The sequence below is a fragment of the Alosa alosa genome, chromosome 8 (assembly GCF_017589495.1).
Source record: "Alosa alosa isolate M-15738 ecotype Scorff River chromosome 8, AALO_Geno_1.1, whole genome shotgun sequence".
Taxonomy (NCBI): Eukaryota; Metazoa; Chordata; class Actinopteri; order Clupeiformes; family Clupeidae; genus Alosa; species Alosa alosa.
Window position 1 is genome coordinate 35639730 of NC_063196.1, and position 12886 is coordinate 35652615.

The window sequence follows — 12886 nt, forward strand, 5'->3', positions numbered from 1 at the left end:
GCTGAGGAGAGAGGAGTCGGCTGGGATGCTGAGGAGAGAGGAGTCGTTCCAAGGTGCTGGTGAATATTCCGGATTTTTGCAATGAAAAATGACATTAAGGAGTTACAGAAGGAGGTTGTGTACAAGTGAGGGGGGAGAGAGTTCTGGGGCTGGGTGATATTGTTTAGTAGGGAGAACAGTGGCTTAGAGTTGCCTTTGTTGGTAGTGATTATACTGGAAAAATAGTGGGTTTTGGTGCTGGCAATGGAGTCCTTGTAACATAAGATATGGTTATTGTACATTTCTTTGTGAATAGTGAGACCAGTTTTTCTATGGAGACGTTCAAGTTGCCGACCTTTGGCTTTCATGAGACGAAAATCGGGGGTGAACCAAGGGGCGGAGACAGAAAAGGAGACAGATCTGGTTTTAAGTGGAGCAAGGGAATCAAGAATATTATGGAGACCAGTGTTGTAATGAGAAACCAGAGTGTCCAGAGTGGATAGATTGTGGGTGTCAAGGAGGCAGGAGGCGTGTATGCTTGAGGTGAGAATGGCAAGGTTGATATTATTTATATTCCGAAAAGAAATGAGGCATGGTTTTTTAGAGATGGAGAGGGTGAGTTTCACTGTAAATGAGAGGAGAAAGTGGTCAGTTATAGGGAGTTCATCAGCTGTAAGGTCGAGAGGGGTGACACCAGAGCAGCAGATTAAATCCAGGATGTGACCTTTGGAGTGTGTGGGAAAAGTGGTATGTTGCTGACAACCAAAACTCTCTAAACAGGAAATAAAGTCTTTGGTGAGAGGCAGACTGATATGTGGATGTTGAAATCTCCCAGAAGTATTATGTTTGGTGAGAGAGAGGATAAATGGGTGAGGAAAGCAGCAAAGTCATTTAAAAATTCACTATTCGGTTTAGGGGGGGCGATAGACAGTAGCAATAATGGTTGGAGTGGGACCAGACAGTTCGCAGACAGCAGATTCAAATGAGCTGGAGACAGGCGCCGACACCGGCACGCCTTTCCACTTCTCGCGGAAGATCATCGCGAGACCTCCTCCCCGGCCGGAGCCGCGGGGTTGACGGGTGTAAACAAACCCGCTATGAGTGGAATCGTTCAGCTGAGAAAAGTCATTGGGCTGTTGCCATGTCTCGGTTAAACAGAGAAAGTCTAGCTTACGGTCGGCAATGAGGTCCTGGATGAGATGTCCCTTGCCTGTCAGTGAGCGGATGTTGAGCAGAGCGAAGTTCAGTGAGGTGTTGTCACAGCTGGTGGTGGTGCGAGCCGACCGAGCTAGGCGGGCTAGCACGCTGTGGTCAACAGCCCGGCTGGTGGAATGTGAAGGGCGACGAGAGCTGGACCAGATGGACTTTATTACTGTTGAGCTGTTGTGGTTGAAATGCCGGCGGGACCCTCGGTGGATGGATCTCCGGCGGGGCTGGAAGGCGATGACCGGGTGAAGGTGGAGAGCCTCCGGCGCAGGTCCAGGCAGGTGATAGCGCAGCTGGAGCAGGTCAGTGGCCAAGTACTGAAGCAAACCCGTCACTAGCAGGTGAACAGGCAGTAGAAAGAGCCAGGCACAAACAAACAAGATGTATGTCCTACCGGCCCACATTGTGAATGAGGACTTCCGTGAATGAGGCAGTATCGATGGCCAGGTAACGCCAGGTAAGGCTCAACCAGGAGCAGAACAGGTGAGCAAACAGTGAAGGCTCACACAAATGGTAGTGCCGACAGATTGTGGAGGTATTCCAAATGAAGGCAATTACACTCCCCGATTAGGCCGTGGAACCGAAAATGACTTAAAAAGTTAAAAGGTTACCGGCGAGCAGCGGCAGCTAGTTGCGCCAGCGTTCACTCGTCGGCCATGTTTGTGACATGCCGCTGGCTAACATGCCGATGGGTAAGAGCACATGCCGCTGGGTAACATGCCGCTGGGTTAGAGCACATGCCGCTGGGTAACATGCCGATGGGTAAGAGCACATGCCACTGGGTAAATATGCTGCTGGGTAAGAGCACATGCCGATGGGTAAATATGCCGCTGGGTAAATATGCCGCTGGGTAATATGCCGCTAGGTAACATGCCGCTGGGTAAGAGCACATGCCGCTGGGTAACATGCCGCTGGGTAAGAGCACATGCCACTGGGTAAGAGCACATGCCGCTGGGTAACATGCCGCTGGGTAAGAGCACATGCCGCTGGGTTAGAGCACATGCCGCTGGGTAACATGCCGCTGGGTAAATATGCCGCTGGGTAACATGCCGCTGGGTAAGAGCACATGCCGCTGGGTTAGAGCACATGCCGCTGGGTTAGAGCACATGCGGCTGGGTAATATGCCGCTGGGTAACATGCCGCTGGGTAAATATGCCGCTGGGTAAATATGCCGCTGGGTAAGAGCACATGCCGCTGGGTAACATGCCGCTGGGTAAATATGCCGCTGGGTAACATGCCGCTGGGTAAGAGCACATGCCACAGACTGAGTTGGTAGAGGAGTGACGTAGCCTGAGTTAATGCCCCCCCTCACTCTTCACCCCCTAGCCTGAGTTAATGCCCCCCCTCACTCTTCCCCCCCCCCAGCCTGAGTTAATGCCCCCTAGCCTGAGTTAATGCCCCCTCACTCTTCACCCCCCCCTTGCCTGAGTGAATGCCCCCCCTCACTCTTCACCCCCCCCTTCTGTCTCAGTGCTGCGGATGGAGGAGATGGCCAAGGCAGTCCTGCAGATGAAAGGCATAAGTGATCTCCAAGACATCAGGTGATGTAACCCTCTGTGTGTGTGTGTGATCCTTAGGGCCTATTCTGACTGCATGTGTGGTAGATAGTGTGTGTGTGTGTGATCCTTAGGGCCTATTCAGACCGCACGGGTGGTAGATAGTGTGTGTGTGTGTGTGATCCTTAGGGCCTATTCAGACCGCACGGGTGGTAGATAGTGTGTGTGTGTGTGTGTGATCCTTAGGGCCTATTCAGACTGCACGTGTGGTAGATAGATAGATTGACTCTTTATTCATCCAAAGGGAAGTTTTAGGCATCCAGTAGCTTATACAACCATAACACAACAAACACACACACACACATACACACACATATATCTCACATACATAAACATCACTCATAGAAATGTGAAAATGTAAAGAGCATATGAAGTGATGGACTGACCATGTGATGCAGTGACCATGATAAGGTGCTATAGTAGAGTGTGTGTGTGTGTGACCATGATAAGGTGCTATAGTAGAGTGTGTGTGTGTGTGTGTGACCATGATAAGGTGCTATAGTAGAGTGTGTGTGTGTGTGACCATGATAAGGTGCTATGGTAGAGTGTGTGTGTGTGTGATGACCATGATAAGGTGCTATGGTAGAGTGTGTGTGTGTGTGATGACCATGATAAGGTGCTATAGTAGAGTGTGTGTGTGACCATGATAAGGTGCTATAGTAGAGTGTGTGTGTGTGTGACCATGGTAAGGTGCTATAGTAGAGTGTGTGTGTGTGTGACCATGTTAAGGTGCTATGGTAGAGTGTGTGTGTGTGTGTGTGATGACCATAAGGTGCTATAGTAGAGTGTGTGTGTGTGTGTGACCATGATAAGGTGCTATAGTAGAGTGTGTGTGTGTGTGTGATGACCATGATAAGGTGCTATAGTAGAGTGTGTGTGTGTGTGTGATGACCATGATAAGGTGCTATAGTAGAGTGTGTGTGTGTGTGTGACCATGATAAGGTGCTATAGTAGAGTGTGTGTGTGTGACCATGATAAGGTGCTATAGTAGAGTGTGTGTGTGTGTGACCATGATAAGGTGCTATAGTAGAGTGTGTGTGTGTGTGTGTGACCATGATAAGGTGCTATGGTAGAGTGTGTGTGTGTGTGATGACCATGATGAGGTGCTATAGTAGAGTGTGTGTGTGACCATGATATGGTGCTATAGTAGAGTGTGTGTGTGTGTGACCATGGTAAGGTGCTATAGTAGAGTGTGTGTGTGTGTGTGACCATGTTAAGGTGCTATGGTAGAGTGTGTGTGTGTGTGTGTGATGACCATAAGGTGCTATAGTAGAGTGTGTGTGTGTGTGACCATGATAAGGTGCTATAGTAGAGTGTGTGTGTGTGTGTGTGATGACCATGATAAGGTGCTATAGTAGAGTGTGTGTGTGTGTGTGTGATGACCATGATAAGGTGCTATAGTAGAGTGTGTGTGTGTGTGTGACCATGATAAGGTGCTATAGTAGAGTGTGTGTGTGTGACCATGATAAGGTGCTATAGTAGAGTGTGTGTGTGTGACCATGATAAGGTGCTATAGTAGAGTGTGTGTGTGTGACCATGATAAGGTGCTATGGTAGAGTGTGTGTGTGTGACCATGATAAGGTGCTATAGTAGAGAGTGTGTGTGTGTGTGATGACCATGATAAGGTGCTATAGAAGAGTGTGTGTGTGTGTGTGTGACCATGATAAGGTGCTATAGTAGAGTGTGTGTGTGTGACCATGATAAGGTGCTATAGTAGAGTGTGTGTGTGTGTGACCATGATAAGGTGCTATGGTAGAGTGTGTGTGTGTGTGACCATGATAAGGTGCTATGGTAGAGTGTGTGTGTGTGTGTGACCATGATAAGGTGCTATAGTAGAGTGTGTGTGTGACTATGATAAGGTGCTATAGTAGAGTATAGTAGTATAGTGTATATATACTCTTTTGATCCCGTGAGGGAAATTTGGTCTCTGCATTTATCCCAATCCGTGAATTAGTGAAACACACTCAGCACACAGTGAACACACAGTGAGGTGAAGTACACACTAATCACGGCGCAGTAAGCTGCCTGCAACAACAGCGGCGCTCGGGGAGCAGTGAGGGGTTAGGTGCCTTGCTCAAGGGCACTTCAGCCGTGCCTACTGATCGGGGTTCGAACCGGCAACCCTCCGGTCCGAAGTGCTAACCAGTAGGCCATGGCTGCCCCAGTGTGTGTGTGACCATGATAAGGTGCTATGGTAGAGTGTGTGTGTGTGACCATGATAAGGTGCTATAGTAGAGTGTGTGTGTGACCATGATAAGGTGCTATGGTAGAGTGTGTGTTAGGGCTGAGACAACGCGTCGACGTAATCGATGACGTCGACGCAAAATATGAGCGTCGATTCATCAAGCATAACGCGTGCAGCCAAATATTTTTAATTTTACACCTTCAGTGTTTCCCATACGTTGACTAATCTGTGGCGGGGTGCCACGAAATCAAAACCGGCCACCACGCATTGATGTTCTATGTTGTAGGCCTGCTATTTAAATTAAAGATAAGATAAAATCCTTTCATTGAGCTGCACTTTTCACTCACACAGCCTTTCCTTGCCCCGCCCCGCTCTCTCTCGTAGCCCGCTGCCCCGCTCTCTCTCGTAGCCCGCTGCCCCTCCTCTGCATGTGCATTTAACTAAATGTTCACGATTGTTGAAGGATTGTTGTTGCCACATAGAAGCATTGCATAGAAGACGTCTGGCTAAATTGCTATTAAATCCGTTTAGCATCGTGACCATGCTGCGCAAATTTGTTCAAAACTGCTGCATTGAAGTGAACTCTGCTAAGGTCTTATCACAACATAGTAGGTTACATTGAAGAGACTAAACTAAGTTAGGTTATGAAATCAAGCAGTATCTCAAAGCTAACGTTAGAATACTGTTTGGATGTCGAGTTTAGCATGCTTACTTACAGCTGCTTGTCAATTTCGTTACTCATGCAGGGCTCATTGACTCTGAATGTTTGCAAAATCCCGATGTAAATGGAAAAGTGTTTTCCAAGACTCAAAAGTGCTTGTCCCAAGGAGAAGTAGTAAGAACCGTTATTTGAACTAACTACGTTATGAATTGATCCACACATCAGCAGCCTTTAACTGTGTGAAGTATTACAATTGCAAGGGTTCCCTCAGGAACATCTTAAAGTGACAGGCACTCAATTAAGACCTATACACTACTGAACTTTATTGAATGCTACCTCTGACTAAGAATGCATTACTTTGCACTTGTATAGTCTTTTATTTTGGAATTTTAAGAGCAATAAACATATATTGCAATATTAAGGAATTCATGTTTTTTCATTCAGATATGTAAATCAACATGTATAAATTGCTATTAGTCAATTAATGGGGAGATAATTGATAATCGAATCGAAATCGAATCGGACTGAAAAAATGAATCTTTAAATTAATCGATGCATCGAAAAAATAATCGCTAGATTAATCGTTTAAAAAATAATTGTTTATCCCAGCCCTAGTGTGTGTGTGTGACCATGATAAGGTGCTATAGTAGAGTGTGTGTGTGTGTGACCATGATAAGGTGCTATGGTAGAGTGTGTGTGTGTAGTGACCATGATAAGGTGCTATAGTAGAGTGTGTGTGTGTGTGTGTGACCATGATAAGGTGCTATGGTAGAGTGTGTGTGTGTGTGACAGTGTTGTAATGTAACGGAGTACAAATACTTCGTTACTGTACTTAAGTAGAAATTTCACGTATCTGTACTTTACTTCGCTATTTAAATTTACTTTCACTCCACTACATTTCCTAGATAAAATGTATACTTTTACTCCGTTATATTTCCACTAAGCATCTTCGTTACTCGTTACTAAAACATAAAATTAGAAGAAATGTGTGCGACTGCAATAAGGGAGGTTTGGCGAATCACTGCTCCTAGATTGCATTATGCACGCTCTGCGCTCTATTTCAGCGCTTGTTTGTTGCTAAAGGAGGAGGGAGGAGGACGCACAACTGAAACCGCCATGGAAGCACAAGCACCTACTGGAGGACCTCCCGTTATCATAGACGACCACCCCGACGATAGTGGTGAACTCGGTGAACAGGGTAGTGGTGAAGATAACGTCATACACCCGTGGCCGTATTTGCAAGAAATGTTTCTGTACATTGGCAGCTTCTGTGTAGCTGAACACTCCGCTACCTGCCTCTTCAGCGGCCTGTGAAAGGCTATTTAGCATCAGTCCAAGAAGAGTAAGACTGAACCGGGGTGGGTAATCGGGAGAATTCCCGGTGGGCCGCTTCACTTTTGGGCTGGTCGAGGAAAAAAATATTGACATTTGTCACGTTAGTCTATCTTTTCTTAAAGTAGGACACGTTCCGCATTCTGTGCATGACACCAATGCAATGCCTCTGCATGGGTTGTAGCCTACGTGAGGGAGTTCTCCCCTCCCAAAAAGAGTTGGTTGGGTCCACATAGCCTGTCTTTTCCAAAACGTTTTCTCAGATACGGATAGCTGAGCCGGCCCTACAGTAGGCTAGACACAAGCTTCAGGAAGAATGGATGGTAGAAAGAGGCCAGGAGAGACTGAGCAGAAGATCAACCAGTCGACCACTGAAAAGGATGAGCCCGAAATTAGTGATGAGAAGGCCATGACTACAGGGACAAGTAGAGAGGATAAATTAAAGTTATTTAATGTAAGAAAGAGCAATTACCCTACATGATAAACCTATATGCCTTGTTTACTCAGAAGTGGGTCTAGTAAAGGAGTAGGCTAAATCACCAAACAACAATATAGCCTACCCATGCAAAAAACATGTAGCCTAAACATTAGTTCAATATGCCTCTTTGTGGACGCATGGGATAGCTACATGTCAAAGGCTTTCTTTCTTTCTTTCTTTCTGTTTTTGTTAACTTGTGGAATATTTTTTATTAACGTCTCAGTTGAAGTGAATTATTATTTAACCTTTACACATTTGTTGAACCATGGTACTAATAAAAACTACAGGATAGTAATAGCTGAAACGTTGCTTCATTTATCCAATTTCCACCACTATGGAAAAGGTGGGCCGGTCTTGGGCCTGAAACTCCCGGGCACTGAATTCTGGCAACTTTGAAAACCAGCTTCTTGTGAAGATGAACAGACACCTTTTCAGTTTCAACTAATGACTGGCATATTAGTAGCTGCTGGACATAGGTGGCCTGTGTGTGTGTGTGTGTGTGAGTGAGATGGTGACCTGGGGAGTAAGCCCTAGAAATGCTCATACCACATGACCAAAATGTTCTCCCTACAAGCAGGTCATTTAAAAAAAAAAAAAAAAGAAATGTTATTTATTTTTCATTTTTACCTGAAGTTCATACAAAAGTGAAATTTCTTGATGAGTGAGATTAACCTAACCTGGGAACCCTGAATATGCTTTATGCTTTACTATAAAAAAGCCAAAATAAAGTTCACAATAAAAGTTCAAAATAAAACCGCTTGCTTTTTATGTTTACTTCAAATACTTTTTACTACATTAAATATCAGAAATTACTTTTGATACTTAAGTACAGTATCAGATACTTTAAGACTTTTACTTAAGTAATATTCTAAAAGGTAACTTTCACTTCTACCAAAGTCTTTTTCTAGTATGATACTTGTACTTTTACTCAAGTATTGCTTTCTAGTACTTTATACAACGCTGGTGTGTGACCATGATATGGTTCTACATGGTAGAGTGTGTGACCATGTGATGCACATGATGCAGCAGTCGTTGAACACAGACGGAATATACACCACGCTTGCCATCTCAATAGGCCCTTCGTGTGTGTGTGTGTGTGTGTTTTAAGTCACAGTTTATCTCTGTTGGGCTCACTGGTCATGTCTCTGTGTTAATGATGATTAACAGATGGTGTGTGGCACGTGTGTGTATGTGTGTCCACAGACTGGGCTTCCACATGCCTCCGTTCTCCTCGGTTCCTCATCTCCACCTCCACGTTCTCGCTCCCGCCACTCAGCTGAGTTCCAGGTCCCTCCGGTTCTACGGACCGCAGTCCTTCTGGTTCCTAACAGTACGTTCCAGAGGGGTCGAAGCGACATTAGTGATGTGTATTCTGAGGGGTGGTGATTGTGTGTGTGTGAGAGAGACCTTTACACGTTGTCTGTGTGTGTGTGTGTGTTTGTGTGTGTGAGTGAGTCCTTTACATGTTGTCTCTGGGTGTGTGAGTGTGTGTGTGCGTGTGTGTGAGTCCTTTACATGTTGTCTCTGGGTGTGTGTGTCCTTTACATGTTGTCTCTGAGTGTGTGTGTGAGTCCTTTACATGTTGTCTCTGGGTGTGTGTGTGTGAGTGAGTCCTTCACATGTTGTCTCTGTGTGTGTGTGTCACCGCAGGTGGAGAACCTTCTGAAACACCTGCGTGAAGCTGGCCCCCCATGTTATTAAAAAATGATTAAGAACACTGCTGTTCGTTTGTGCCGGTTTGTGCCGTACAAATTATCGTTTGTGCTGTTAAGGGTTTTAAGTAATTAAACTTTACATTTTCTGGCCAGTGACGTCACTCAGCCCCCTCAGACACATCAATAGTGTCAATCGATGGGGGGCTGGTGACGTCACACGCGTAATAAATAAACCATAATAACTTAGAAAACATAGTAGCACAAATGTTTCTTTTGACGGCACAAATCAGCACAAACCTAGCACAAACGATTGAGACCATTTTGGAAAGATTTGGACATTGATGGGGGGCTGGATGACGTCACACGTGTAACAAATAACGTGGAATATCTTAAAAAACATAGTAGCACAAATGTTACTTTTAACGGCACAAATGAGCACAAACGATTGACACTATTTTGGGGAAATTTGAACAAGTATGGGGGGCTGAGTGACATCACTGGCCAGAAAATGTAAAGTTTAATTACTTAAAACCCTTAACAGCACAAACGATAATTTGTACGGCACAAACGTAGCACAAACGAATAGCAGTGTTTTTAATCATTTTTTAATAACATGGGGGGCCAGCTTCACGCAGGTTTCTGAAACAGCTGGAATCTCGGAACTGGGTCTCTGGGTGTGTGTGTGTGTGTATACGCGAGTCCTTTACATGTTGTCTCTGGGTGTGTGTGTGAGTGAGTCCTTTACATGTCTCTGTGTGTGTGTGTGAGTCCTTTACATGTTGTCTCTGGGTGTGTGTGTGAGTGAGTCCTTTACATGTCTCTGTGTGTGTGTGTGAGTCCTTTACATGTTGTCTCTGGGTGTGTGTGTGTGTGTGTGTGAGTCCTTTACATGTTGTCTCTGGGTGTGTGTTAGAGATGCGCAGTTCGCGGTTACAGCCGCGGACTCCGCGGTTAAACTCCGGATCGGGCGGATGACGTGAAGAAATATAATATTTTAATTAAATTCGGGCGGGTGGCGGTTGAACCAATCAAACGCATCACCCATATACATTAAAACAGGCGGGCGGGCGGGTGCGGTTTTGAAAATTGGTCAAAAAACGTTGGTGCGGATGGATGCGGTTACGGTTGAAATAATAGCCCATCCGCGCATCGTGTGTGTGTGTGTGTGTGTGTGTGCATGTGTGTGAGTCCTTTACATGTTGTCTCTGGGTGTGTGTGTGAGTGAGTCCTTCACATGTTGTCTCTGGGTGTGTGTGTCACCGCAGGTGGAGAACCTTCTGAAACAGCTGGAATCTCAGAACCGGGTCAAATGACACTAGAACCCACCGCTAAGGAACCGAGCAGATCCCACATTAGTCCCTCCTTTCCCAAACCTCACCGCTAAGGAACCGAGCAGATCCCACACTAGTCCCTCCTTTCCCAAACCTCACCACTAAGGAACTGCGCGGATCCCACACTAGAACTAGAACTTCAGTGGGAACTCTCCTGAGCAGAGACTCGTACGGACGCCCTGGATAGATGCCCACTCAGACAGAACAACACTACAAACTGCTAACACACACACACACACACACACACACTGAGTGACTCAGACATTTTCCCTCAGACAGAAACGACCTGAAAAGCCCTTAAGGAGTGACATGAAAGGGAGATGTATAAAATGATGAAATATATTGACAATATATTATGTGCCTCTAAACTGATAATAATATTAATAATATATTATGTGCCTGTTCATGTTAACATGCCTCTGTGCCTAGAAGCTTTTCATTCACTGACAATAAAACACATGGAGTCTGTCCTAGTGTTCATTTAATCAGACGAGAGGAAATATGTTCGTCAACGACCTTTTTTTCCATGACGAAACGATGACGAGACTGCACTGATGTCCTGAAACACTGACTAAGACTATCTTAAGATGCATTATTGTTGACGAAAAAAGACGAGACTAAAATGTTTTGCAAGAAATAAAAACTAAGATAAAATCTCTTTTATAAAGTCTGAGTGATAAAGTCTTCTCATTTTCGTCTACAAAATGATTAGACAGAATATCTAGTTGTTACGTTTTCAAAATATTCCGAATGAGTTCATGCGCAGCAGCTTTCCTGTAGGCTAGTCTACGTGCTGTTGCTTCAACACGAAACCACGCCATATTAAGTCCCATTGTGCCGAATTTTGGTTGCAGTTCCACCAGAATTCCACTGGGGGCGATCGCCATGAGTGCAAAATGAATGGGTGTCAATGGAGCTAGACGGCTAAATTTGTCTCTTTCACCTGATTGTCGTTGAGAAATCTGAGATTTGATTATAGTTTGTATAACTTCAACATGGGTCATGGGTTATGGGTCAAAAGTTGAATGAATGAGTACTTATGCCCTTTTCATTTCTTACAGGTTGGGTCATTGTTGCCCATTACATGCTAGCATTGTGCTCAGTGATGTAGTACTCGAGTGTGGTCTCGGACTCGACTCGGACTTGTTCCTTCAAAGACTTGCACCATAGTGGGAGAAGGACTCTTTCAGGAGGAGATTTCAGACCGAGTCCTCAAGACCAACGCATTTTTTTATGTTTATATTAAAAAACACACACAACACATAACAACAACAATAATAATAAAATGCAATGTTGACAGGCATTATTTGAAAATGACATCCGCAAAGATACTGCCGTCTGTCTATGGCGATAGAAAAGTGCCATAAAGCACTCGAGCGATAAAACATGCATACGGGCATACTATATTATTTCACACATTAAAACTCATGCCAAACCAATTTGCCTGTGCTCTCAAAAACATTTATACAAATCCGTCAGCTTCAGTCAGTAGGTTGAATTGAAGACCCAGATGCAGAAGTAAAAGTGATTTTTTTACTTGTATATCTTGAGCATTACAGGTAACCACTGAATTTGTGAAACTAAAATAACAAAAACTAATATGTACTAAGCTAGTACATAGTCAATACATATTAGATCACTTTAAAGACTGACAGATGCAAATACTGTAAATAAAGGTAATCATCAAGGGGTCTGCTGGTGAACAAAGTCCTTGAAGTCAGAAGCTGCCACTGCTCAATGACTTGTGCCTCATCTGGTAGGATTTCAAAATGTTCCAGATCTGAAAACAGAAATATTGGTATATGTCACATCCTTGAACTTACTGCAAACTATGAACAAGTGCTCACAAATTAAGCTAAAGAAATGCTCCCAATATTTATAATGAACAAACTCACACAACACTTAGCTGAATGGGGACAGGACAGGCATATTCAACTATGTCCTGTTTATGCAGGCAATAAGCAAAACCAAATTTGGTGTATTCAAAGTTCTGTAGAATAACCATTTCTTGTATTTTTGTGTTTTCAGTGGAACAGTGTAAGCTCATATCTACACCCTATTGAGGTAGTTATTAACAGGTAGGCCAAGGTCCAGTCAATCAATAGCCAGTCACTGATGCCATATTCTTTAATTATCCAATCTGTATTCAACCAAAACCTGCTGATTTAAAGGCATAATACAACTACTTTCCATGTGTGACTTATGAAAAGATGTAATGACAAGTATTGCACAGATGTGCCCTGGACTGTTCACAATAAAAGGCCACTCTAAATGTCTGAAATGCATTCATGTTTGATCAGAATGCTAACCATGTCTGGAATAGACAGCTAGGCCTACTGAATCGTAGGTTGCTCCATATAAATGTATGAAAAATGTCAAAGTACCATGGAATCAGGTACACCTTACAATAGTTCAGTTAGCCTAAAGAGCTGAAAAGTTAACGTTAACGTTAGCTAGATAGAATGCACGAAGACTAATGGTGATTATTAAGTTTACTTCACTA

The 12886-nt window shown here is 44.3% G+C and overlaps 1 protein-coding gene across 5 annotated transcripts in view; it reads left to right on the forward strand.

Moving 5' to 3' along the window:
• Positions 1 to 12659, forward strand: part of si:dkey-25e12.3 (adenosine 5'-monophosphoramidase HINT3) — a 49275-nt gene extending 36616 nt beyond the window's left edge. For 3 of the 5 annotated variants that reach the window (XM_048250273.1, XM_048250274.1, XM_048250270.1), the window contains exons 3-5: positions 2657 to 2726; positions 8601 to 8727; positions 9048 to 9109. In XM_048250273.1, coding sequence (XP_048106230.1) covers positions 2657 to 2726; positions 8601 to 8727; positions 9048 to 9098 — 248 coding nt within the window. In that variant the 3' untranslated portion in view covers positions 9099 to 9109. Of the gene's footprint in view, positions 1 to 2656; positions 2727 to 8600; positions 8728 to 9047; positions 9110 to 10317; positions 10852 to 11444 lie in introns of those variants that run through there. The other 2 variants (XM_048250272.1, XM_048250271.1) reach the window with 2 other exon arrangements.
• Positions 12660 to 12886: the final 227 nt, after the last annotated feature.